This window comes from Drosophila miranda, chromosome XR (genome assembly GCF_003369915.1).
Source record: "Drosophila miranda strain MSH22 chromosome XR, D.miranda_PacBio2.1, whole genome shotgun sequence".
Taxonomy (NCBI): domain Eukaryota; kingdom Metazoa; phylum Arthropoda; class Insecta; order Diptera; family Drosophilidae; genus Drosophila; species Drosophila miranda.
In genome coordinates, this window is record NC_046674.1 from 21532510 (window position 1) to 21559784 (window position 27275).

The window sequence follows — 27275 nt, forward strand, 5'->3', positions numbered from 1 at the left end:
TGGAGCGTATACTACTGGTCGACAATGGGCTAATCTTCCTCTGTCCATGATCGGAAATCATATTCCTCGATTTTGATATTCGGTTTAATATTATACTAGCTAGCTGACATGCTCAGCCCTGAACACATAATTTTATTCGATTGCCGAATCAGTTTTCTGCAAGATAGGCTAATTTAGGGGACGTCATTTTTACGTCATTGTTGCTCTTCAGCCGGTTTCAGATATGAATATGAACATATGTATACCCTATTAATGGAAATATTTTGTTTTCAAAGCTGATTTGAAACATTACTAAGCAATATACTGTATATGGTGACTCGGCCCGGGTTGCAAATGAATCAGTCTAGGTGCTGGTAGTGCTCTTGGCAGCCTAGCGATTTTAAATACAATTCGAAATCTTTCTTAAAACATTTATTATCTATTACGTATTACATTTTGATATATTATTATTGCATACAAGAAATCAGTCTTTACAAATAAATTGTATTAACATTGAATAAATAATAAGGCTACAAATTCTGAGCAAACGGAAATCTTGGCTGGCTTTGTGTGGGCGGTGAAGGATTGCGGGTGTATATGCTATTTAAATCTGGTATATTGTTCATAACTTTTTTTGCTAATTAAATATAATTTAATTTTATAATACCGCAAAACTTATTGTCCGCTGGGCAATACTGCGACTGCGCATTTTCCAACACTCGCTCAAGAGCAACCATCTGTTTTCCATCTCCTCTTTGGTAACATCATTCGCGCTGTAATTTCACAACAACACGCTCCGATGATTGTTGGAGCTACATTGTCCAGCCCCAACAGCTCGCACACGACTCGAATTGATCTAAATACAAATTAAAATAATTACGGAGAGTATGCCAGCCAGAAGGAGAACTGCGACGGCGGAAGCGTCGAGCAGCAAAGACGCGGAATCGCCGATGAGTCCACAATCCGATGATCCCGCATACAAATTGAAAAGAAAAAAGAACAATGAGGTAAGTGGCATGTAAAGATACGAGTAGGCATGCTTGTGGAGGGAGGGAAACATGTTGCTAGCCTAGATCTCCCAGTCTGATGATGACCGGTCCAAAAATAACCACACTATAACTTATTGATTTATCTTGTTTCATTTCTGTGCAGGCAGTGCAGCGCACACGCGAGAAGACAAAGAAGTCGGCCGAGGACCGCAAGAAGCGCATCGAGAAGTTGAAACAGGAGAACGAGCAGCTCAAGGTGAAGATTAAGTCGGGAAAGAAGCACATTGCCACGCTGCGGGAACTGATCATACAGGGCGAGAAGACCGAGGATCATCATCGCATCATACAGGAGATTTTGGGTGCTCCCGACTCTGACAACGACGACGAGGATGACGACGATGATCCGAGCAGCTAAATTGTAGCAGCATGACCAACGAGCAATTGCTTTTAATTTACTTTATACTATTCACCTACTTTTAAGCATAAGCTGTGTATATGTGTGTGTACTAACCGTCGTAGACGTCCAGCTTTTCCATGTGCAGGCTGAAGACCTCGTCCATTTTCGTTATCGCGATTTAGTCGCAAAATAAATCCCCGTAAAATGTAGAATCTTTGGTTTTTTTTCGAGCGGTTGGGCGTTTTATACCGTTACGCCGCCAGTGCCGTTAAGTCTTGCTCTCTTTGTTGCTATCGCTGCTTCCGTTTTTCCAGTGCTGCTGCTGCTTCTGCTACGGCTGCTACTTCCGCCCGTTCCATTGATTTATTGCACTTTTATCATGAACATTAGTTTCAACTGTTGACTGCGTATCGGATTGAATTTTGATTTTGTGATAGGTTGAAATGGGGTTTTTCTGCGTGTAATTAATTGAATTGAAGTCTTCCGCCAATTAGCACCCCCGCACGGATCGGTACGATTCAGATGGAAGATTTTTGGGGCTGGAGCGTAGTAACGTCACATGGCAGGCAGTCGAAACTGAATTGAACGACAGGTAGATCGGAGCCAGCTGGGTTCTTGAGCGTTTGGGAATACTGTCGCTTATGGTTGGGCTACGGCTGAACGCTTATTTCCTTATTTTTTATTTATAATTTCACGTAACTTATTTCAGTTGTTTTGGTCTCTCTCTTTCTCTCTTGCTGTAAGTCCGCTCTCTTTGCTGGTGTTGAACAACGTCGCAGACAGACTGCTAATCAGGGCTGCATAGAAAAAATTTAAAAATTATATCAGTTTGTTTCCATTTAAAGAATGTCACAAAATTAAATAAATTCAAGTAATAATGCTGATACCCGTAAAGACTTTTGAGCCTGAACCCACCAGTTCCAACACTTACCAGCTGAAGAGCCAGATAGCGAAGCATGGAACGAAAACACAAGCGATGCTGTTTCAAGCGTTCCGATTCGATTTGCAGGATGCGAGAAATGCGCGCGTTGCCCAGCTCCAGCGCAGAGAAGCGCAGCCAGCATACTGAGTCGGGGAACTCCATGCCAGCCGCCCTCAAAGCTTCGTCCAGCACCGCTTCCCAGATGCCGAAGGATAGCCCCAAGAAACGTTTCCTGTCGTTTATCTGGAGGAACAAGGAGTCCAAGGAGCAGCGCAAGCAGCGCAAATCCTTGAAGCAGGCCAAGATAAAGCGACTGAACACCAACCTCAACATCCCACTGGAGGAGCAGGACATTCGCAAGCTGATCCGGCTCTACTGCAAGCACGACAATCTCTACAACCCGAAGAACTCGTACTACGGCAACAAGGAGATCGACGAGGACTGCTACATCGACATGACCCGGTCCTTTCCCGGCCAGACCAGCGACGATCTGCGGGGCTATCTGGAGGAGCTGAAGAACCTGTTCGAGCGGGAGTACACCATAATCGAGAGCGCGTGCCGTAACTACGGAGAGATCATGACCCCCTCCATCCAGTACTACAACGAGTTCCTCTTCCTGGTGCCCTATCTGTGCATCAACTTCGACAAGAACCGGCCGCGCAGCTCCAGCGACCTTGGGCTGCCCAATCGCCCCGCGCCGGACATGTCCAGGTCCGCCTCTAGCATGATATCTCACAAAAAGCCATCTACGACTGATCTGAAGAATGCGCTGGCCACCAATGAGATGCTGCGCAGCAAGATGGTCAATCTTGCTGCCTGTGCCGGCCCCCCCACCCCCTTCTCGCCGGGTGCGTGCTTTGGCAAATGCATGAAGCGAAAACCCGAAAATAAACCCAGCGAAAAGGACATCAAAAAGGAGAAAAAGCCAAAAGAGAAGCAGGTTCAGCAGGAAAATAGCAAACCCATAGAGGAGCAGCAGGCCCCGAGGGAGAATGCTGATGTGGATGGGCAAGTTACCTTCTCTCCCTCCACACAAAAACGGAGCGCACCCGCAAAACAGTCGAAACCCCAGAACCAGTCCCAGAAGGCCCCAGATCCCGAAATGTCCGTGGAATCATCATTCTACTCCACCGAAAAAGAGAAGGAGGTCACAGACCTATCCCGTCAATCGCACATGGCCCCAACTACTCCGCCCGATGAAGATGTCTGCCAGCAGCCGAAACCTTGCGGACCACAGAGCTGTCCGTATAGTGTCCCATGCCCGGCGCCTGCTCTCCAGGCCCAGGAGAGCCCTCCCCCAGAACAAACGGGGGGCAATGCCCAACAGGTTCAGATGCTCTGCGATATGATTCGCACAGAACTAACTGCGGCGCCGGATTTCATTTACTTCGATGCCAAGTGGCGGATCATCGAGATACTACGGGAGGTGCACAAACGCCAGCTGGTCCACCTGAAGGGCACACCGATCTGCAACGGAAGACGCTGTCCGCCGGCACCGCCGCAGAAGAAGTGCCCGGCCAAACAGGGTCCGAATCAGTATGCCCCGAGAAGAGCATCGCCAGGGCCGGGACAGAAGGGCGGAGCAACACGCGCCTGCGACTGCCAGTTCTGCCGTCGACCCGCGAACTGAGCGCTCCATCCGGCACTATCAGCAAAAACCCTGACCCAGTTACTGGTGATAAGCGCCTGGTGGTGGCTTCCCTGTTTCGGCCGAGCGCGCGGCAGATACAAACTCTCTCGAGATGGCAGTGGAGGCATTTCTGAACAGCTCCAAGCTGCTGCAGCACTGGCCAAGCTGTTTGCTTGGTCTACTTCTCGTTTTGGCCATTAAGTACGTCTTAAACCAGCGGAAAAAGAGTTCCAAGAACTATAGCATCGACAGGGATGGGGATATTGAAAGTATAGTCTTTTTACAAATTCTTCATTATTCAATTCTTCAGTATTCATTTGATTTGCTTCCAGCTGAATTCGAAGAGGAAGCTAGAGACGACCTGCAGCCCGCTCTGGAAGAGAAGCCGCATGTGCAGTTTGTTCCTGGCCAGACACTCAATCCCAATGGCGCCCGACGCTTCTTGGAACTAGTGCGTGGACGTCGCAGCATCCGTTCGTTCAGCCCCTTGACCAAGCCCAGCCTCGGCGTCATTGAGGACTGCATAAGGGCGGCTGGAACTGCTCCGAGTGGAGCCCACACTGAGCCCTGGACATTTTGCGTGGTGGAGGAGGCCTCAGTAAAGCAATCCGTGCGTGCGATTGTGGAACACGAGGAGCAGATCAATTACAACAAGCGCATGCATCCCCAGTGGGTCACGGATTTGCGGCCGCTCCAAACAAACCACGTGAAGCCGTATCTGACGGATGCTCCCTATCTGATCCTTATTTTTAAGCAGACTTACGGCACCGCCAAGGACGGGCGACGGAAAACCCACTATTACAATGAAATCTCAACGTCCATTTCTGCCGGGATCCTGTTATGCTCCCTCCAGGCGGCGGGCCTGTCATCGCTGGTCACAACTCCCCTGAACTGTGGCCCAGCCCTGAGAGAGCTGCTCGGACGACCTGTGAACGAGAAACTACTGATACTCCTGGCAGTGGGGTATCCGACAGACGATTGCAAGGTGCCAGACTTGAAACGAAAACGTCTGGACGAGATTTTGGTTAAATATTAATATTTACATTTCAAATTACAAAAATGCAATAAACCGGAAAAACGAATATCAATACAAACTATCGATACACAGGAAATGTGCAGCATTTGCAGTGCAATTTAATCAATTCTATAGTATAATGGTGACTGTAAAAAAATTAACAGACAATGGAGATTTTTTAGAAGATCAATTCTTAATTTTTTTCAATAAACAGATATATTTATATCCTATTACAGCACTTCGCTATCGCACATCGATAACAGATAATCGGCATCGGAGGTGAATTCCGATAGCATATGACAATAACGCAAAAAGAACATGTATGCAGCTGGCTATACTTTTCGGGTATTTTGACTGCGAAATGGAGTACATTGCATATTTTCGGTATATCGGTAAGTAATGGTATATTTTTTGTTGATGATTTTGTTTAAAACTTCTTTTATTGATTCATCTAAAAAAACTTAAAACTTCTTTTATTGATTCATCTAAAAAAATTATGTGTTCATTGCTCGTGGGTGCTAGCTCGCTAGTAATATTAAAAATATATATGAAAATATGAGGAATATGATTTCCGGTCATGGAAAACGATTGTCCATTGTCTACCAGTGGATATAAAATGCACTCCACGATAATAATGAAACTTGAAGAGTTTTAACGCAATTATGGTGAAAGATATCGTAGTCATTTCTTTTTTAAGCTAAGAAAAAGAATGCATATACAAGAAGTATCTATAAACAGTTTTAATATCCGCTGTTTAACTGAAGTTTTTTGCCCTTTTAAAAAGTGGAGGCTTAACTGGGTTAAGGGCTTTCAATCGGTATATTTACGATGTATTTTGAAAATGAGTTGGTTTGTTTCGGTATGTTTCTGAGGGTCGGACGGTATTTGTTTAATCATAAGCGGTCACACTGAGCAGATGAGCAAATGAAAATTTCTGCAGTGCCGTTGTCTGAAAAAATAATATTTCACTTAAATATTGTAGTTCGTGCGCGATTTTTCTACTTACAACTAGATATATAAGTGCTTTAAGATCTTATTAATCCGGTTTTTTTTTCTGTGGCTGCACTCAAGGTGGCTGTAGCTAATAAGTGTCCACGAATGAGAGCGTAAAGCAGATGGCGAAGAGCGTCCCGCGCATCAGTGTGTGTGTGCGCGTGAATGAGAAGTAGAAAGCGGCGGTAAAAACCTTGTTCGCGTGTAAAAACCTACTCATCTAAGACAAGATACTTAATAAATAATATTTTCGCTTGTATATATCGAGTGGAAAAAGTGTGAAAAATATCCTTGAGTGTACCCAATCTTCGCCAGCAGCGCAGCAAGCGATAGAAAATAGCAGACGAAAACAAAACGCGTCCCCCAGAACCGCCGATAGCGAGGAATGCCAGCGTGTGAGTGTGAAAAGTAAAAAGTTGAAAAAGAGGAGGTGGGGAGAGAAGAGAGGAGAAAACTGTAGCATAGCACACTCTGCTAAAGATTGTGATAAAAGCAAACGCAGCGTTAAATTGTTGAATAATATTCGAGCTCCTACCAGTGCTGCAAAAATCGCCCTGCAATATCATCAGTGTTGCACATTGCCCAGCCCTACGCATAATTCAACACTCTCCCTGTCATCCCCACAGTTCCATCAAGTCTCCTGTCCCTTCCGTCTGCTAATATTTTTTAGGTTCTTATAGTTCTTATATAGAGAGAGTGTCGGAGCTGGGGCTCCGCTATGCTACACTATGCTCGTATATTAACTCTGTCTCCAATTTTAATTATTAAGCAGAGAACACTGCGTGCAAAGCGCCAGCCAACTGTGTGTTGAAACTGTACCATATTGTGGGTATCGGAAGGAGAATGGTCATGGCCAGAGGCAGGGGCATGGCATGTGGAGGCCCACGGTGAATCCCACTTATATGCGACGCAAATAGATTCTTTGACAGTGTCTACTGTATACCACAGAAAATTTGGATTTCCCCACACCCGACGACTAATGGTAAACTCTTTAATTTTTTATTTTATTTTCTCCCGTCTAGCAGACCACCAGCGCGACATGAGTTTTGAGTGGTTACTGCCAGAATTGTTGAATTGCTTTTAACTTGTTGCCTACGTAAGGGAATACGTAGAGAAAACCACCGCCAGTATCCCTCCCTGATCGCAGTCCAGCCGCAGATATGAATAGTCGCCTGCAAAAGCAGCCGGCTGAGATGCCGGGAAAATTAAAGTCCGGCGGCCGAAAGTCGCGCCGCAAGGCGGCCTTGGTGTCGGCGGAGTTGATTACTGGCCCAGAAGGTGCCGATGAAGTGCATCGCAAGAATGGCCATGCCACAAATGGTGGCGGCAAGCGCCGGCGGGCCAACAAAGGTGGCAATCCGCCCCTCCTGACCAACGGTGACAGCAAGAGGAGCAAAATGAAGCAACAGAATCCGGGCAGCGAGAGCCAGCAGGCCGTCGTCTCCACCAAGAGAACCAACAAAAAAAAGTATATTGCCTGCAGCAACAACAACAACAACAGTAACAGCAGGAACATTAATGTGAGCAACGGCCAACACAACATCAACAGCAACAACAAGAAGGCCACCAGCGCCATCAACACCCCATCGCCATCGCCTCCAAAAGGGGCTGCGGCAACAGCAAAAAGGCAAGACTACAACTACCGCGACACCATATCGCCACCCACACCGATCTTGCCGGCCTCACCCCCACCGATCTTGCCGGCCTCACCCCCACCCAATGTGGCGGAGATAGTGTGCATTTCGGATGCAGAGTCCGAGGAGAACGAGCCGGCGGACTACTTTGACAGGGACACGGAGGAGGAGGACGAGGAGCCAGACGTGTTGGAAGTGGAGGACGAGGTGGTTCTGGTGAACGACACAGCCTCTACTCCCATGAAAAAACTGCAGCTAAAGAACGTTAATCCGAAGAACATAGCTGCAGCAGCCGCAGCAGCAGCGGCGGCCGCAGAAGCGGCAGCTGCCGCAGCAGAAGTGGCTGCGGCAGCAGCAGCCGCATTGCCCAACTTTGGCATCCCCACCAGCAACAGCACTCCGCTGGATCTTAACAACGAGGCGCACCAGAAGGACCTGGAATCCGTGACAGATCTTCGGTCCTACGGTGAGTCGGGGAAACGTCCACTCAAGCATGATTCAAACATACAGTTTACCCTTCCCCCGGGATGGGAAGGGCTACAGTCAAGCTTGCCAATGTTGAATACATTAAAATTTCCCCTAATCGGCACGGACGTCCCCTAGGACGCCTATGAGATACAGAAAAAAAAAATGAAAATCAGTTTTCAGACAGAAAAAAAATAAATTATTTTGGCAAGGCGGCTCTTAGGAACCTACTACTGTATTCACATTTCATTCATCGAAGGAAAACAAAGGGATAGTTACGCTCTGAGAGCGTAACGCATGGTAGGGTGGGGTGAGGTGGGTTGCATGCGCTTCCGTTGCATCTTGGTCAATGGCGGGCGGCCTTTTGGTGTCCTTTTGCAAGTGTAGCACGCGCATTTAACCTTGACACAATTACCTACTAGCCGTCGACCCTATCCGCCCGCTGCCCCCCGACCGCCGCCCCCGCCCCTTGCTCCTTGGCTTCGAGGGCGGGGGCAGGGGGCGGTGCATGCGAATGCCGTTTTGGGCGTTGGGTGTTAATTCTACTGACCGAAAGTTCTCCTGCCTGTTCTCGTCTCCACAACACATACGGTGAGTGGGGCCATGCTTGGGCTTCAGACAGTGGCAGTGGCTTTTGATGGCACAGTGGAATCGATTGATGCCATGGAATGTACATAGCGAGGGGACTATAATAGTTTTTGGAAGTTCGAGCTTCTCAGTTTCTTGGAAATTGAGAAAACGAAAGTGTTCATCGCACTGTTGTTCGCCTTTTCAACATCGACATGTACAAGTTGTGTTTATTAAGGGGTGAGGCACACCTAGAGAAAGCTCTCCCATAAAGTCGTTGAGAGTAGTATTGAAAAACACCGAGAGAGCAGAAGATGTAGTGGCATTTCGGTAATGCCTCACCCCACCAATTCGCACACCTTGGGCATGCAGTCGTGGCTATGCGTGTTCTCCTGGGAGAACAGGCAGGGTGGTGAGGGGAGGCGGGTGCAGTAGTAGGCAATTTATTTACTTGAACTTGACAATGCAACTCCTCGAATATCAGCTATAGCAACCGCTAGCCTTTGTAGATAATTGCCTCTAATCGTTATTTTAGTTGTTTAATTATCTTTACGCCTCCCCCCACTCCTGCTGGCATTTCGATCACAACAAAATGCTCTCTCCACACCCCTACGTGATCGGCGGCGAATGCTATCGCTCTCTTCCTCTCGGTGTTGTTTTTCTGTACAGCACCGCACACGTTCTGTTAACATACAGCTGGCTAACAGAAGTGCATTATGTACAGAATTTTGGACAAACATTTGCCACCTCTACGACAAGAGGGGTGGGGGGTGGTAGGGGAAAAAGAAAACCAGATGATGGCAGCCGAAAGAACATTCTACTTGTTGCTCGAGTGTCATTGTGTTTTCTTTTTTTTTCGGCTTTGTTGCGTTCATTAAACTTTGCCTAGAACGGGATGAGAGAACAACATTCTGTGCGGTTATACAGTTTAAGAACCTGCTGAAAGAGTATATTATACAAATATAATATTGCATATCAAGGCCAGTTGCGGTTAAACATTGCGGTTTAAAGATACACGGATAGAATAGAATATAAACAAATACTTGTTTTTCATAATATTTCATGTAATTCTGTGTGAAATAAACTTCAGATTCAAAGTTTGCCAAATGTTAAGCAGAAAATTCGATGAATCCAAATAGAACTGAATTTCGAATGAATTAGCTGGGAGCAATTCGACACTGCACCAATATGTGTATGTAGCTGTGGCATGAGGGGTGCTGCCACATTTGTTCACATTTCAAGTTCTTGGCTCAGCTTTTGGGGGGGGGGGGGGGGGGCAAGTCTCCCATTTGTGGGATGTGCTATCTCATACTTTCACACTTTCTTGTACCCTGTTCTTGTTGAATCAATAATTCGGCCGAAGAATGAGTTGTGCTCCCACTCGAGGCTCTCGGGTGTGTTTTTAGGTTATTGTACCCTTAAGGAATCGAGTGTGTTGTGCTTGTGTTTCGTGCAAATTACCTTTACTCGTTGTTAGCAACTTGTATTTTCAAATAAAACAACAGGTTTGTTCCAAAGCGAGGCGGTTCCATTAACCTCTTACGGAGTTTGTGTCAATGTGCCGCAAATTTCACAACAATTCGAAATTTTCGTAGAACATTTATAATACATGGGTTGAATGGACGCGACGCTGAGATCTATCAATGGTCCCCCCTTTGGTTAGAAGAGTCCTTGGCTTGAGGGTCATGTCGGTTCAAGGACAAGCTGCCACAGTAAATAGGAGGCGAGTGGAAGATGGGTAGATGGAGTAGAAGTACTGTGAGTCCTAGACCTATGTACATATAATAGAGAGCCTATGTACTCTTCTGGGGACATTTTATAAAATAATTGTAATCCCACGACATCTGTCTGGGCCACCAAATAATCGTAAATTCTACCAATTTTGGCGATGCGACGCACAGGCCAATGAACCGTTGTTTGCCTCTGCCTATGTACATAAATATTGAACGTGTCTGGACAAGGAGAACATTGAGAGAGAGGGCATACGAAAGGAGAGTTTCTTTTGTTGGCATTGGGCTTGGGTTCGGCTGTTGCGCAGGCTTTGGCTTCATCTTTCATTTCATATCCCCTACCACCCCCCACCCCCACAGCCAGCCACCTGCTGCTTATCCTGATGAAATTGCCAGCCTTATTCGGACCCACACAACTGCATAGACGAGAGTACTACAGCACTGAATTTCTATTTCTATTGCCTCTCTATTGCGCTTTCGTCTCTCTTTCGCATCATTCGCACATGTTTACTGTTAGGCGTCGTCGTCGTCGTCGTCGTCGTACACGACGCTTCGCCGAAGCAAGTGTCTCGCACGTGCGCTGCCCTGTAGGTAAAAATAAAATGCGATACAACGCTCGCTGAGAGATTAGAGCCGCTTTTATTTTAGTATTGATGTCATATACATACATATGTATGCATGTAAACAGTTGGGAAGAGAAGAGAAAAACAATACAATTGAATGTGCGTGCGTCCCTCTCAAATATGCTGGGATCTTTCCATGGTGGGGCGGAGGGGCAAGCCTTGTTATGGGTGGAAATTGATACTCTATGAATGTTTATGAATTGAACTATAATCCCCGTCTCTCCCGTACAGTAAAACTATACAGTGATGAGGCAGTGAGTCTAGTCGACTTTAAAATAATACGTGTCCTGGGCACGGGCGGTAAGTGAATCCTTTTATATGTAAGCCCTGAAATTAGGCTAATCATTTCCAATAACCAATAATTTGTGCAGCGTATGGACGAGTTTTCCTTGTGCGAAAACTGACCCGTCACGATGCTGGCCAGTTGTATGCCATGAAGGTCCTAAACAAGATAACCGTAGTGCAGAAGCGTAAGACGGCCGAGCATACCAAAACAGAGCGTGTGGTAAGTACTTAACGGGGGCGAGGAGGACAATATATGAGTGGAAAGTGTAAAGTAAAACCCTTTTAATCACAACAAACGAAGAGAACGGTAACGTGTCCAATGGAAGTGATTGCAGATTGTTTGTTGTTGTTTTATTTTTCGGTGTACTTGTACCGTTACCTTTTTACCGTTGCCCCTGACTGCAGTCACTGCCGCAGAACATATTTTCTTTAATAAAAGTGCAAAGCGGGAGACAACCTTCAAGCTTCACACGTCCCGTCCATGCATGTGTATGTACACGTACAGTTTCCAGTAGCAAATCAAGAAAGAAGAGAGTAGACGAGCAGAAGAGTAGAGAAAGAGTAAACGAGGAAGCACAACAAGGAGGAAAAGACACGAAACGACGTGAATCTTCTTGTGACCCACATTCCGACTTGTTCTTGTTGCACCGGCAAAAAGTTAACGGAGTAATGCAGAGCGAGAGAAAGAGAGAGAGAGCGTAGAGGGATAGCTAAGGAGCGAGCTGAAGAGGCAAGGTAAATTAGGCAGACGGTAAGGCAAACAAACCTGTTTAAGTTACTCTCCACACTGATTGACCCTCTATTTAACATACCTTGGCCAGAGAGAGCTTCGAATAGGAAGAGAAAGAGAGTAAGAGAGCTCCGATCTATAGTGGAAGTTGTTTGTGGCTACTGCTACTGCAACCGGTTTTCGGCCGCGACATTGAGAGAGTCGTAGTAAATCAATGAAAATAGAAAACGAAAAGGAAAAGGAAAAGGAAACAGCAACAACAACAGATTCGTTAAATAACTGCAAACAGGTGTAGTGAGAGGGAGGGAGTGAGCGAGTGAGAGAGAGAGAGTAAGAACACGAGAAGCTGAGATAAGAAGCGCATTTTCTGACAGATAAATTGAACAAATTTACAATTGGTCAGGCGCTGGCCTGCTTTGCTGTCGCCTGGTTTTCTGTGCTATTTACGTTTCTCCCTCCCACCAGCCCGGCCCAGCCCAGCCCGGCAGACAGACGACTGCCGCCGGGGTTGTAGGCGGGAGTACTCGTTTTTTTTGTATTTTTTTTCAAGGTACCACTGCCTCTGTGCCACTAACCCAGTTATAGCCCATAGCCCGGCAACCAGATAGCCGGCTATCTACAATTTGGCCAAAATAGAAAGGAACAAAACCTGAAATGTGAAAGTTTTTTTATTTTCTGCCCAACAATTGAAAATGGAAAGAGAAAGACAAAGATAAAAACGAAAATCATTTATAAATGAAATGAATTCGTGCCAAAGTAACTGCTAACTGCTCAGTTATCCATCTTCCACCCACCCACAAACGGCACACTCTTTCTCTCTCTTTTTCGCTATTGCTCTCTTGCTATCTTGCTCTAAACGATATACAGACACCACAGAGAAGCGAACAAAATATGACAAAGATTGTTTTTGCTGTAACCCCACGTCTTGCTCCTTTTTCAGGTACTAGAAGCCGTACAGCGCAGCCCCTTCCTGGTCGGCCTCCACTATGCGTTCCAGTCATCATCGAAGCTGTACTTGGTTCTCGGTAAGATCCCGATGATAATTGCTTTATGTTGACCAGAAGATTACCATAATGCCAATGCTTATACAGACTTTGCCAAGGGCGGGGAACTGTTCACCCATTTGTACCATGCCGAGCAGTTCGATGAGTCGCGCGTGCGCGTCTATGTTGCCGAGGTGGTGTTGGCGGTGGAGCAACTGCATCAGCTGGGCATCATTTATCGCGACATAAAGCTCGAGAACATCCTTCTGGATGGAGACGGACACATTGTCCTGTCCGACTTTGGGCTGTCGAAGATCCTATCGGAAGAGAATGATCACCGGGCACACAGCTTCTGTGGCACCCTGGAGTACATGGCACCGGAGATCATACGCACTGGGCCGCCGGGTCACGACAGTGCCGTCGATTGGTGGTCTGTGGGTGTTCTGACCTTTGAACTGCTCACCGGAGGACCACCCTTTTCCACCTCTGATGGCCAGAGCCAGCAGTCGGAGATCTCAAGGCGCATACAAAGGGATCAGCCGCCAATACCGCCAACGTTCAGCGCGGCTGCCAAAGACTTTGTGCTCAAAATGCTGGAGAAGAACCCCAAGCTGCGTCTGGGCAAGAACGATCGCGATGCCAAAGAGATCAAGCAGCATCCCTTCTTCCATGGCATCAACTGGCACGACCTGCGCGCCAAGCGCCGCAAGGCCCCATACAAGCCCGTGCTCACATGCGAGGATGACGTCCAGAACTTCAGCAGCGAGTTCACCGAACAGCCGCCAGAGGACATCGAATGCGATGCACCCCCCAGTCGCATTCGCCTTTTCCGGGGATATACCTATGTGGCGCCCGAGCATTTGGAACAAATGCGCAGAGACAACAACTGCCACATTGAATATTGTAACAAAGGATTACTGGTCGGTTGAAAGTCTCCCACTTTGCCATCCTTCCACATTCAAGCTTATGCTAATCTCTTGTTTTCTCCATCCATCAACAGCATATGCCGTCAAGACCGCAAGATCTCGACCTGGGCAGCCGCACGGCGGGTGGATCCTACGGTACCTGCTACTTTGCCGTGGACAGCACCAACGATATGATATTCATGGTCAAGGTTGTCCCACTCTCAAAGTTTCGTGCATCCGAAGTAGACGCCCTGACCTCCTGCGCCATGATAAATGATGGCCACCAGAATATTGTCCAATATCTGGGCACCTTCCGGGACAAGTGCGACACATGGATCCTCACAGAGTTCCTTGTCGGCGAGGAGCTTTCGGCGCCCATCAAACGCAACGCCCTGAACGAGCGCACCTGCCGTGAGCTCTTTCGGCAGATTCTGGAGGCGGTGCGTCACATTCACTCGAAAAAGTTCATACACGGTGACGTGAAGCCCGAGAACATTGTGTTCGAGAGTCGCGATGATATGGTGGTGAAGCTGGTTGACTTTGGCAGTGCCTGGTGGGTGCCTCTTCTCTAATATTACCTTTATTTCCTCTTCCTATAATCGAGTCTTCTCTTTCGTTTATGGTGTTCACAGTTACAGCAGCAATTTCACGAGCTGGCAGGACAAGCCGCGCTACACTCTGGACTATGCACCGCCCGAGATGCTCAAGGATCCCAATATGGTCACGTATACGCCGGCCGTCGATGTCTACGGGCTTGGCGCGACGCTGTACACGATGCTGGTGGGCCATCCGCCCTATCGCCAGGATCAGGAGGACACGGAACACACTCCAGAAATTCATCACCAGTTGCGGCGACGCATGCAGAGCGAGACGTTCAATCATGAATCGAAGCTCTGGCTAAATGCCAGCCCGGAGTTCCGCCATCTGGTAGAGTGCTGCATGCTGCCCGATCCCGCCGATCGTCCGCAACTGAATGATATTTTGGCGAGCGACTGGGTGTGCGGTGTAGGTAGCGACATGGACGTCGAATTCATTGTGCCATCCTCGCCACAGCAGCTTAAGGAGGAGGTAGAGGAGAAGGAGGAGGCAGCGGAGGTAGAGAAAGAGGAGGAGGTAGAGGAGGTAGAGGAGGGGGAGGTGGTTTATGAAGATGAATCAATGTCGACACCAGGTATGTCACCCGAACATGAGTCCGATCCCGAGGACATCAACATGCTCGAAGAGCCCGTGCCGGCTATAGCAGCACCGAGCGAATTGTTCTTGCCTCGTCGCAGACTCTCCCGGGTGACATCCAACGATGAAGATTTCCTCGGCTTCAATGAGGATCGGCCGCCACTATATATGCCCCCCGAATATCTGATCCAGCCAGTGGGCTATGAGGAAACGCCCCACGAAATATTGCCGCCGCCGCCGCCGCTTTCTCCAGTTGCTGTTGCTCCAGCTTTTGCACTAAAAACAGAACCCGAAGAGATAAAAATCAAACGGCCAAGAACTCGTCAGCAACGGCGAACCGAGTGCCATGTACCGTTGCCATGTCCGCCTGTTGTGGTAAGGAATGAAGTTCCCCCAGACACGGAGGACACCAAGGTCGGTCTCCAATTTCTGATGATACACGTGCCGCCACCGAAAGACGAACCCCGCACAACCATGACCAGTAAAACAATAATAGCAGCCCGAATCGAACGCCCACAGCCCGCCCCGAAAGCCCGCAAAACGGGCCGCCCAACGAATGACGATGAGAATCTTTACGGCTTTAGCAAGACGCAAGCTTCGTGGCGAAAATCGCGGGCTAGCTGGCGACAATTCTGCCTACTCATCAACGGTGCCCAGCAGGTGCTGAAGCATCGCTTCAAGGAACATCGTCGCGTATACTGCGTTCCGCGTATTAAATCCGAGATCAAAGACGACGATGAAATCGTGACGCCTCAGATATATCCCCGACCGAAGGTGAGAAAGCAGCGGGCACCCAAGGTGCCGCGACTGCCGACTCGTGTGCAGCCAGAGAGGGCGCGGGCCTTGCGCCAGCAGTACGTGTTCGAATGACCTCGTGCCGCCGATCAGTGCTTAGGCCAAGAAGAGGCGAAGAGTAGTGTCGTGGAGGCGCCGGAGCACGATGCGAAAGGAGCGGAAGCTAAAAGGCGCCAACTGCAAGCGGTGCTGGCGGCGACCATGCAGTGGGCGTCTGGCTCTGAAAAGCAACAAGACAGCTGACGACAGATGAGGACTGGTAGCAAAGCAACGGGGACAACTATGACTAGGCCGCAGCGATTAATAAGTATCTAACTGCCACACAACGACCCACACACACAACACACAGGACACACACACACACACACACACTAACACTGAAAGTAAGAGTAGAAGGATCCGCAAGGAGCACCAAAGATCCTGTCAAGATTTGTTATATACTATAATAGATAATAGAAAACCTTATTACATAAGTTTAGGACATCTCTTTGCAAACTATTTACGCGGAAAACTGCTAACGATCCCGCGAACTTGCAAGAAAGGGAGATGAGCGCTAAGAGTAGACCGGGCAACAATCCTTATAAAAATGTATTCTATATGCGATATGTTGTGCTAGTTAACTTTTAAATAGCCTAATTGTAATTACAAATTCAGTAATAAATAGGGAATCCACACGCTAATCGCACGCTTATTGTTTATGCGGAGATCTTGAGATCAATTTAGGTGCGATAGCAGACAATGTAACAATCACTAAAATCATTAATCAGTTAATCAGATCTATAGTTATTCGTTAAGCTACAAAAGGACACGCCACACCATACCACACGACACAGACACCATCCAACGAATTCTTTAAGTTTGGCTCCTAAGTTCGTTAGACATATTTCTAATTCAGATACAGCTTTCTCCACAACCACTCAATATTATCAAAATCATCATCATCATCATCAACATCATCACCCATATATGTATAAACATCACTGCATCAACAAATCATATGTTCAAGTTTTGCCAATGATAATCAGAATAGGGACCAGTCCTGCTCTTGATTGCGAATAGATCGGATCTGGTTTTGTCCTCCTCCTGCTGCTTGCAATGCCCTTGACCTTGACTTGTTCTCCTCCTGATGAATTTGGCAACACTAACAAACTAATCGCTCTATTTTCTGCGTATTAGTCCATGAGATCGTTGCTATCGGGGTTGTGAAGCGTCTGCAAAAATGATCTTTTTTGTTGTTTTATTTTATCAAGAGCCTGCGTCTCGTCATCGTAAAAGAATCATTTAATTCTAACTACGAACTATGCATATGCCTATTTACACACCAATCCATATTTATACCAGCTATCTGAGAACACTAGGATTAACCACAAAAACTTTTTTGTTTTAGTAACCGATACTCAAAGAGTATAGGGATTTTTAAATGTTGTTTGTAATTTGTTTTTTTAATATTTTTGTTGTATTTTTGTTGGCCGCATTTGGACTTTTTCACCACCCATACACAACCCTCCGCTAACACACAAACAAAATACTAACACACATATCGAATCGTACTTTTGTAAATTTTGCTATAGAGTCGATTAAAGATTGATGATGAAAACACTCATGGTGTAAATTTTAGTATAAAAGAAGTAACAATTTATATTAAAGTTGCCTTTAAACCAGTTGCCTTAGAACGAACACACACACACACACACAGAAACAGAAACACAAAAACACAAATGTAAAACCAAAACTCCAAGAAGACGTCGCAATAAAATGGTGTACAAATGTGCAAGAAAAAAACAAGTGGAAGCTGTTTGGCAAGAGTTTTTTATATGAAGAAACGAAACGAACGAGCAAACGAAGGAACCACAACAAGAGCAAAAGCAATTCGTGGTAGTTTAAGGACACACATGTAGAATAAGCGATAGATCTACATACAATTATTAAAATATAAAAATATATTAAAACATAAAATACATAAAAAAAATGGGATGCAACTAGTTTACTGTAAGAATAAAGCAATCAATCGTTTTGAGATCGATTTTATTAGTTCGGCCAAAGCGTTATATGGATAATTAGCTTAACATAGCGTCCACAGCGATATCGACTCGCCTCCGATCGTTTGTTTATGGATAGATTCGAGGATTTGAATAAAATATAAATAAATACATATATGAATATGAATCAAGTTGCTAGCGAGTAAGTCACCAAAGTTTGTACATAAAAACTATATCAAAATGCAGTTAAAATAAAGAAAGCATTTCAAATGATCTCTTTTTCTCTTTCCCTCTATTCCGTGTGCTTCCACATCGTGCTTCCCTGCATCATGTATTCCCCTGAATTGCATCAGTTTTACATGAGAAAGAAGAGCATGCCATCTTATTCTAATCTATGTAATCCTTAATGAACGGTGAAAGATATTCTCCTACTCTAATGCATAGAGCTTCTAATCATCGAGTTTTAGTTTTCATAATGTACGCAAAATTGAAGTCGACAACTCATTAAATTAACGCCATTGGTTTTTTCAAAAATTGAATTAAGTACCGGTCGCGAACGTAAGATTTTTCCATACGTTTTTTCTACTTTATCACCTCACATGTTCCCATAAATCACTTCATACTTCCTAAACAAACAACTAAGTAGGCTTTTGCGAGAGACTTTGAGGAAAAACTCTTATCAACAAAAATCATCTTTCTTATAGGAGAAAATAATTAAAGAAAACATGACTATAAAAGTAAAATTAGTTATGTTTCATTCAATTTAGAACATAATATCTTTACAAAAGTATATGGAAATGGGCTTATATTAGCTTTTAATTATTTTGTCTCCGAAGACTTTTTTAAGGAAATGCCCGTATAAATGGCGCCCAATGCATGAGTAGGTCAAAACCATGTCTGTGGAGATGTTTTTTATCCCCAATCGGCCGACTAATTATTTCGAATTAAATAAAACTCGGCGCAGAAATAAAATTACGATATGTTCTTTAATGCGTAACATCCAAATTGCAAGTGTGGCTTGCCTGCCCTTTACATTGCCGCTCCGATCGCTAAGCGCAGCTTCGCTCGGCCGACGTCGGTAGGCAGACGCAAAGCGGAGATAGCGAAGAGCGAGCTGGCAGAGAGCGTTTAGCAGGGCAAGCAAGCGCAAAGCTTTAACAAACAAATGAGTGACATAGACATAAGTAACAAACAAAATAAGCGGCTGAGGGCCAAGAATTAGGTGCTATTTGGCAAGCAGCTAATCGGCTGGGTTCTGCTCCGAACAATGTCAATATGAGAGAAAGTCATTAGCCATGCTTCAAATAAGCTTGGAAAAAGGAATATTTACATTAATTAAAGTAAATAGGACAATAGTAAATTTAAAAAAATTTTAAAATCAAAGAATATTATTTTCGATCATGGACAGAGGACGATTAACCCCTTATACGCCACTCCACGAAAATTATGGAACTTGAACAATTTCAGCGCACTTCATGTGAAAGGTATCATGGTAATGTTGTTTTTAAGTATAGAGAAATTTACATAAAGGGTTTTTTTCCGCGGTTCAACCAAAAATGTTCACCTGTTAAAAAAGAGCGGTCTGAAGTGGGCTAAGTTCGTTTTTCATCGATATATTTACGGTATATTTAAGAAATGAGAAGGTATATTTCTGCGTGTCACGGTATATTCTATCAATAAATCCGCGGTCACACTGTTTGCAACCAAAAACAGCGGCATATTTCACAATTTTATTGAATAAAGAACTAAAATAGGTTAATTACATCGCTAAAACCCTAAGTGAAACGATAAACAGTCATGGCGGATGCCGCAGCACGTCAATTGCAGTACGAGTACAAGGCGGTAAGTACCAAACAGACAGCTTACAAAATTTTCACCGCTCCATGCGGCGTCTGTGTCTGTGGCAAACGTTTGCAAGAAAATTTTGCAAAATGTAATATATTTTTGTGTGTATTTTCAGAACTCTAATCTTGTGCTGCAAGCCGATGTACGACTCATCGAGCGTCCACGTCGTGATGAAGCCACTGGCGAGGTCTGTTCCCTGGTGGGAAAGTTGGATGGCACGCGAATGGGTGACCGGTACCAGCGCACCAAGCCGGAAAAGACAGAGGAGCGGAAGGTGAAACGACAGAAGCGTGACGAAGCCCAGTACGATTTCGAGCGCATGAAGGGTGCCACTCTGCTCTCTGAGGGCATTGACGAGATGGTCGGCATTGTGTACCGCCCAAAGACCCAGGAGACGCGTCAGACCTACGAGGTGCTGCTGAGTTTCATCCAAGAGGCCTTGGGGGATCAGCCCAGAGATATCCTGTGCGGTGCGGCAGATGAGATCTTGGCTGTGCTGAAGAATGATCGGCTAAAGGATCGCGAACGCAAGCGGGAAACGGACAGCCTGCTGGGCGCGGTGACAGATGAACGATTCGCGTTGCTGGTCAACCTGGGCAAGAAGATCACAGACTTTGGCAGCGATGCCGTAAACGCACTGACAGCCACCACCAACACGGAGGAGCAGATTGACGAGCAGTACGGCATCAACGTGCAGTTCGAGGAGTCCGAGGAGGAGAGCGACAACGACATGTATGGCGAGATACGGGACGATGATGTGCCAGATGAGGGCGAAGAGGCGCGCATTGATCACACCCTGCACGCAGAGAACGTGAGTATATCATCGGTGGTACGCATCGACATTGATTTAATGGATAATCTTCTTCCTCCCCAGCTTGCCAATGAGGAGGCTGCCACCAATGTAAAGAAGGATCGGATCCTCCATCCCCTGGACATCGATGCCTACTGGCTGCAGCGTTGCCTCAGCAAGTTCTACAAGGATGCCATGGTGTCGCAGAGCAAGTCTGCAGATGTGCTCAAGATCCTGAAAGATGCCGCCGATGAGCGGGACTGCGAGAACCAGTTGGTGCTGCTGCTGGGCTACGATTGCTTTGACTTCATCAAGCAGCTGAAGCTGAATCGCCAGATGATCCTCTACTGCACCATGCTGGCCTCTGCCCAGACGGACAGTGAGCGCCAGCGGATACGCGAAAAGATGCGCGGCAACACGTCCCTCGCGAAAATCCTGCGGCAGCTGGACACGGGCAAGTCGGAGGAGCAGGAAGAGGGTGAGACGAGAGGCAATAAGCGGGGCAAGGGCGATGCTGAAGATGGTGGCGCAGCAGCGGCCGGCCAGGTGGCTGGCGTGCGTCAACTGCTGGAGCTGGACGAGCTGGCCTTCACCCACGGCTCCCATTTCATGGCGAACAAACGCTGCCAACTGCCCGACGGTTCCTACAGGAAGCAGCGCAAGGGCTACGAGGAGGTGCACGTCCCCGCACTCAAGGCCGTACCCTTTGACGACAACGAGGAGCTACAGCCCATCGATAAGCTGCCCAAGTACTGTCAGCCCGTCTTCGAGGGGTTCAAGACCCTGAATCGCATCCAGAGTCGCCTGTACAAGGCAGCCCTCGACAGCGACGAGAATATGCTGCTGTGTGCCCCCACCGGTGCGGGCAAAACGAATGTGGCTCTGCTCACAATGATGCGGGAGATCGGGAAGCATATCAACGAGGATGGCACCATCAATACGCAGGATTTCAAGATCATCTATGTGGCCCCAATGAAGTCTTTGGTGCAGGAAATGGTTGGAAACTTTGGACGACGTCTCGCCTGCTATAATCTCGTCGTGTCCGAGCTGACGGGCGACCATCAGCTGACCAGAGAGCAGATAGCCGCCACCCAGGTGATTGTGTGCACGCCGGAGAAGTGGGACATCATCACCCGGAAGGGGGGAGAGCGCACGTTTGTCAGTCTGGTGCGTTTGGTCATCATTGACGAGATCCATCTGCTGCACGATGAACGTGGTCCGGTGCTGGAGGCACTGGTGGCTCGTACCATTCGGAATATTGAGACGACGCAGGAAGATGTGCGCCTGGTGGGGCTATCCGCCACCCTGCCCAATTACCAGGATGTGGCCACGTTCTTGCGCGTCAAACCGGACAAGGGCCTCTTCTACTTTGACAACAGCTATCGTCCCGTATCCCTGGAGCAGCAGTACATCGGTGTGACGGAGAAGAAGGCCCTCAAGCGTTTCCAGGTGATGAACGAGATCGTCTACGAGAAGACCATGGAGCATGCGGGACGGAATCAAGTGCTGGTGTTTGTCCACTCGCGCAAGGAGACCGGCAAGACGGCCCGAGCGGTGAGGGATATGTGCCTGGAGCAGGACACCTTGGGCAGCTTCCTGAGAGAGGGTTCGGCCAGCATGGAGGTGCTCCGCACGGAGGCCGAGCAGGTAAAGAACTCGGAACTGAAGGAGCTCCTTCCCTACGGCTTCGCCATCCATCATGCCGGAATGACGCGCGTCGATCGTACCTTGGTGGAGGATCTCTTTGCGGATCGTCACATCCAGGTGCTGGTATCCACGGCCACCCTGGCCTGGGGCGTCAATCTTCCCGCACACACGGTGATCATCAAGGGAACGCAGGTCTACAATCCGGAGAAGGGACGCTGGGTGGAGCTGAGCGCATTGGATGTCCTCCAGATGTTGGGTCGTGCCGGACGACCCCAGTACGACACCAAGGGCGAGGGCATCCTCATAACCAATCACAGCGAGCTGCAGTTCTACTTGTCGCTGCTCAACCAGCAGCTGCCCATCGAGTCGCAGTTCATCTCGAAGCTGCCGGACATGCTCAACGCCGAGATTGTCCTCGGCACAGTGCAGCATCTGCAGGATGCCGTCAACTGGCTGGGCTACACGTACCTCTACATCCGCATGCTGAGGAACCCCACGCTCTATGGGGTCTCGCATGACGCCATCAAGGCGGATCCCCTGCTGGAGCAGCATCGAGCGGATCTGCTGCACACGGCCGCCTGTTGCCTGGAGCGGAGCGGTCTGGTCAAGTACGAGCGGAAGACGGGACACTTTCAGGTGACGGATCTGGGACGCATTGCATCCCACTATTATCTCACTCACGAGACGATGCTCACGTACAACCAGCTGCTGAAGCAGACGCTCAGCGAGATTGAGCTGTTTCGGGTGTTCTCGCTGTCCTCGGAGTTCCGTCACATTTCGGTGCGGGAGGAGGAGAAGCTGGAGCTGCAGAAGCTGATGGAGCGCGTGCCCATACCCATCAAGGAGTCCATCGAGGAGCACAGCGCCAAGGTGAATGTCCTGCTGCAGGCGTACATTTCCCAACTGAAGCTGGAGGGCTTTGCCCTGATGTCGGACATGGTCTTCATCACCCAGTCGGCTGCTCGGCTCATGAGAGCCATCTTCGAGATTGTCCTCACGCGTGGCTGGGCACAGTTGGCCGACAAAACGCTGACGCTGTGCAAGATGATTGACCGGAGGATGTGGCAGTCGATGACACCGCTGCGGCAGTTCAAGAAGATGCCCGACGAAATAGCCAAGAAGCTGGAGAAGAAGCACTTCCCCTGGTCGCGGCTGTACGACCTGGAGCCGCACGAGCTGGGCGAGCTGATCCGCGTGCCGAAGCTGGGCAAGACCATACACAAGTTTGTGCATCAATTCCCCAAGCTGGAGCTTTCGACGCACATCCAGCCGATCACCCGAGGCACCCTTAGAGTGGAGCTGACCATCACGCCGGACTTCCAGTGGGACGAAAAGGTACATGGCGCCTCGGAGGGCTTTTGGGTGCTCATCGAGGATGTCGACTCGGAGCTGATACTGCATCATGAGTTCTTTCTGCTGAAGCAGAAGTACGCCCAGGACGAGCATCAGCTGAAGTTCTTTGTGCCCGTCTTTGAGCCTTTGCCGCCGCAGTACTTTCTCCGGATCGTCTCCGATCGCTGGATTGGCGCAGAGACCCAGCTGCCCGTCTCGTTCAGGCATTTGATACTGCCGGAGAAGAATCTACCGCCCACGGAGCTGCTGGATCTGCAACCGCTGCCGATCAGTGCTCTGCGTCAGCCGAAATTCGAGTCGTTTTACGCGCAGCGCTTCCCCCAGTTCAATCCCATCCAGACGCAGGTCTTCAACGCCGTCTACAACAGCGACGAAAATGTGTTTGTGGGCGCCCCAACAGGTTCCGGCAAGATGACGATCGCAGAGTTCGCCATCATGCGACTGTTCACCACCCAGACGGAGGCCCGCTGCGTCTACTTGGTGTCCGAGGAGGCCCTCGCTGACCTGGTCTTTGCCGACTGGCATCAAAAGTTCGGGACACTGGACATCAAGGTGGTGAAGCTGACGGGCGAAACTGGAACGGATCTGAAGCTGATAGCCAAGGGACAGCTGGTGATCACGACGGCTGACAAGTGGGATGTGCTCTCGCGACGCTGGAAGCAGAGGAAGAACGTCCAGCTGGTGAATCTGTTCATTGTCGACGAACTGCAGCTGGTGGGCGGCGAGGAGGGTCCTGTGCTGGAGATTGTGTGCTCCAGGATGCGGTACATAAGCTCGCAGATCGAGAAGCAGATCAGAATCGTGGCCCTGTCCGCCTCTCTGACCGATGCCCGGGATGTGGCCCAGTGGCTGGGCTGCAATCCGAATGCCACCTTCAATTTCCATCCAAGTGTGAGACCCATTCCTCTGGAGCTGCACATTCAGGGATTCAATGTGACGCACAATGCGACCAGAATCGCCACCATGTCGAAGCCGGTGTACAATGCCATCCTCAAGTACAGTGCCCACAAGCCGGTGATTGTGTTTGTCTCCTCCAGGAAGCAGGCACGGCTGACGGCCATCGATATCCTGACGTACGCTGCGTCCGATCTGCAACCGAATCGTTTCTTCCATGCCGAGGAGGAGGACATCAAGCCATTCCTGGAGCGAATGACCGACAAGACCCTGAAGGAGACCCTGGCCCAGGGTGTGGCCTACCTGCACGAGGGTCTGTCCTCGTCAGACCATCGTTTGGTGGAGCAACTCTTCGATTCGGGCGCTGTGCAGCTGGCCGTCGTCTCGCGCGATCTCTGCTGGGGCATGAGCATCTCGGCCCATCTAATCATCATCATGGACACGCAGTTCTACAACGGCAAGAATCACTCGTACGAGGACTACCCCATCACGGACGTGCTCCAGATGGTGGGACGCGCCAATCGGCCCAACGAGGACGCCGATGCCAAGTGCGTGCTCATGTGCCAGAGCAGCAAGAAAGACTTCTTCAAGAAGTTCATCAACGAGCCGCTGCCCATCGAAAGCCATCTCGATCATCGCATGCACGACCACTTCAATGCCGAGGTGGTGACCAAAACGATTGAGAACAAGCAGGATGCCGTGGACTATCTCACGTGGACATTCCTCTACAGGCGATTGACCCAGAATCCCAATTACTACAATCTTCAGGGCGTCACACATCGCCATCTGTCCGATCATCTGTCCGAGCTGGTGGAGAACACTCTCAGTGATCTGGAGCAGTCCAAGTGCATCAGTGTCGAGGACGACATGGATACCCTGCCGCTCAATCTGGGCATGATTGCGGCCTATTATTACATCAACTATACGACCATTGGTAAGGTGCGGACAACTTTCTACAAGACCCCACTATAATGTCTCTCTTTCCGCCTCCACAGAGCTCTTCAGTTTGTCCTTGAACAGCAAGACCAAAGTGCGCGGCCTGCTGGAGATCATCTCGTCGGCAGCGGAGTACGAGGATGTGGTGGTCAGGCATCACGAGGAGCAGGTCCTGCGCACTCTGTCCCAGCGCCTGCCCAACAAGCTCACAGGACCCAATGAGACGGCACCCAAGTAGGTTTCGATTCGCTCACCAATCCTCCATCCACATCCACATCGCCATCCCCATTCCCATCTTCATCCGTGTTGATGACTAACAATTCTCTCTTCCCACAGATTTAATGATCCGCATATCAAGACCAATTTGCTGCTCCAGGCACATCTGTCGCGGCTGCAGTTGGGACCCGAACTGCAGGGCGACACGGAACAGATATTGAGCCGGGCCATTCGTCTGATACAGGCCTGTGTGGATGTTTTGAGCTCGAATGGATGGCTTTCGCCGGCCGTGGCTGCCATGGAACTGGCCCAGATGGTCACCCAGGCCATGTGGACCAAGGATTCCTACTTGCGACAATTGCCTCACTTTAGTGTCGATATTGTCAAGCGATGCACTGAGAAGGTACGACCAGAGGATAACTCTGCCAGCAATCCTCTCTGACCCGTTTTGTTTTGTTTTATTTTCAGAAAATCGAAACTGTTTTCGACATCATGGAGCTGGAGGATGAGGATCGTTCGCGTCTGTTGCAGCTCTCCGATGCGCAGATGGCCGATGTGGCCCGATTCTGCAATCGGTATCCCAACATTGAGCTCAACTATGAGGTGGTCGATAAGGACCGCATCAATTCGGGATCCACGATCAATGTGGTGGTCCAGCTGGAGCGCGAAGATGAGGTCACCGGCCCCGTCATCGCACCCTTCTTCCCGCAGAAGCGCGAGGAGGGCTGGTGGGTCGTTATTGGTGATCCCAAGACTAATTCCCTGCTCTCCATCAAACGCCTCACGCTCCAACAGAAGGCCAAGGTCAAGCTGGACTTTGTGGCCCCCAGTCCGGGCAAACATGACTATACCTTGTACTACATGAGCGACTCCTACTTGGGCTGCGATCAGGAGTACGGTTTCTCCATCGAGGTGGGCGATTTCCAGTCGGAGAGTGAGAGCGAGTCGGAATAGGAAGCAGGTTAAGATTAGGAAATGCTCAGAAGCCTAGGCGTCTAGCACAGCATAAATATACATTTTGTCCACATATTTCATAATTTTCATTTTTTAATTATAATTCTTTACATAATATTGCTACACTCATAATAACATCAATGCTTAGTCCGATCGGGCCCCCGGCCCCAGGCCTGGCTATATCAAACGTGCAAAATGAAGGTCCTCACTCACGACACAGGGCATCGGGGGTTTGTAGGACTGGTCGCAAACGATCAGGGAAGCACAGAATGGTGTAAATCGGACGAGAAATGGTTAAAATAAATTAAAAATCTTTAAAAAACACCCCGTTTAAAAGGTATTCATTATGGTCCTTGCCGTAGATCTGGATTCAAGCGATTGGGGATGTACTCCAATTACAAGAAGGCGGGCACGTCCAGATAGGGTGAGAAATGGTACAGGCAATATCCTTATTGTCCTTGATGCCCCTAAACGATCGGGGACATTATTCCGATTACGAGAAGGCGTGGCACGTCCAGATCGGATGTATAGTGGTGGAATTGGAGGATTGTTCAAACTATAGCATACTTTCAGGCTGGCCGGAAATCTGAAAGCATATGTTCGGAATGGGCTTATAAAAAGTAAGGCATACTTTCGGGCGGATGCGGATAAGGACTCCATCGGCTCGCAAATAACAGAGAAACCTAAATATGCGAAAGGGGAAAATGTCCTTAATCCTTGATGAGGACTGCATCGAACAAAGGACATTTTTGCGATCACAAGAAGTTGGCCTACAAATACCCAAGAAAACTAAATATGAACATATGGCTGGCGATGTCGAGGTCCTTATCCAAGGATCAAGGATAT

At 48.4% G+C, this 27275-nt stretch overlaps 5 protein-coding genes and 1 long non-coding RNA gene across 7 annotated transcripts; 4 read left to right on the plus strand and 2 right to left on the minus strand.

The window, feature by feature from the left end:
- Window positions 1-421: 421 nt before the first annotated feature.
- Window positions 422-1571, minus strand: LOC108153129. Its single transcript, XM_017282918.2, has 2 exons — window positions 1480-1571; window positions 422-885 (listed from the first exon to the last, which is right to left on the minus strand). The coding sequence occupies exons 1-2, from the start codon at window positions 1526-1528 to the stop codon at window positions 836-838; spliced, it is 99 nt and encodes a 32-aa protein (XP_017138407.1). The 5' UTR covers window positions 1529-1571; the 3' UTR covers window positions 422-835.
- LOC108153128 (CCAAT/enhancer-binding protein gamma) lies at window positions 842-1574 on the plus strand. Its single transcript, XM_017282917.2, has 2 exons — window positions 842-986; window positions 1132-1574. The coding sequence occupies exons 1-2, from the start codon at window positions 867-869 to the stop codon at window positions 1381-1383; spliced, it is 372 nt and encodes a 123-aa protein (XP_017138406.1). The 5' UTR covers window positions 842-866; the 3' UTR covers window positions 1384-1574.
- A 603-nt stretch (window positions 1575-2177) lies between these two features.
- On the plus strand, window positions 2178-5048 carry LOC108153127. The gene is made up of 3 exons (XM_017282916.2): window positions 2178-3914; window positions 3970-4186; window positions 4250-5048. Exons 1-3 carry the CDS (start codon window positions 2322-2324, stop codon window positions 4951-4953), a joined length of 2514 nt encoding a protein of 837 aa, XP_017138405.2. The 5' UTR covers window positions 2178-2321; the 3' UTR covers window positions 4954-5048.
- A 330-nt stretch (window positions 5049-5378) lies between these two features.
- Window positions 5379-6029, minus strand: LOC117186170. Its single transcript, XR_004471298.1, has 2 exons — window positions 5939-6029; window positions 5379-5881 (listed from the first exon to the last, which is right to left on the minus strand). It is a non-coding gene; the product is annotated as an uncharacterized LOC117186170 (long non-coding RNA).
- On the plus strand, window positions 5875-17829 carry LOC108151925 (chromosomal serine/threonine-protein kinase JIL-1). Of its 2 annotated transcripts, none has more exons than XM_017280845.2 (8): window positions 5875-6320; window positions 6948-8025; window positions 11176-11244; window positions 11316-11449; window positions 12900-12984; window positions 13051-13862; window positions 13943-14400; window positions 14480-17829. In XM_017280845.2, the coding sequence occupies exons 2-8, from the start codon at window positions 7086-7088 to the stop codon at window positions 15888-15890; spliced, it is 3909 nt and encodes a 1302-aa protein (XP_017136334.1). In that variant the 5' UTR covers window positions 5875-6320; window positions 6948-7085; the 3' UTR covers window positions 15891-17829. The 2 variants fall into 2 exon arrangements, with proteins under 2 accessions (XP_017136334.1, XP_017136333.1); XM_017280844.2 differs by having other exon boundaries at window positions 6951-8025.
- A 1637-nt stretch (window positions 17830-19466) lies between these two features.
- LOC108151988 (putative U5 small nuclear ribonucleoprotein 200 kDa helicase) lies at window positions 19467-26620 on the plus strand. Its single transcript, XM_017280953.2, has 6 exons — window positions 19467-19636; window positions 19755-20450; window positions 20514-25257; window positions 25319-25493; window positions 25596-25878; window positions 25944-26620. Exons 1-6 carry the CDS (start codon window positions 19592-19594, stop codon window positions 26427-26429), a joined length of 6429 nt encoding a protein of 2142 aa, XP_017136442.1. The 5' UTR covers window positions 19467-19591; the 3' UTR covers window positions 26430-26620.
- Window positions 26621-27275: the final 655 nt, after the last annotated feature.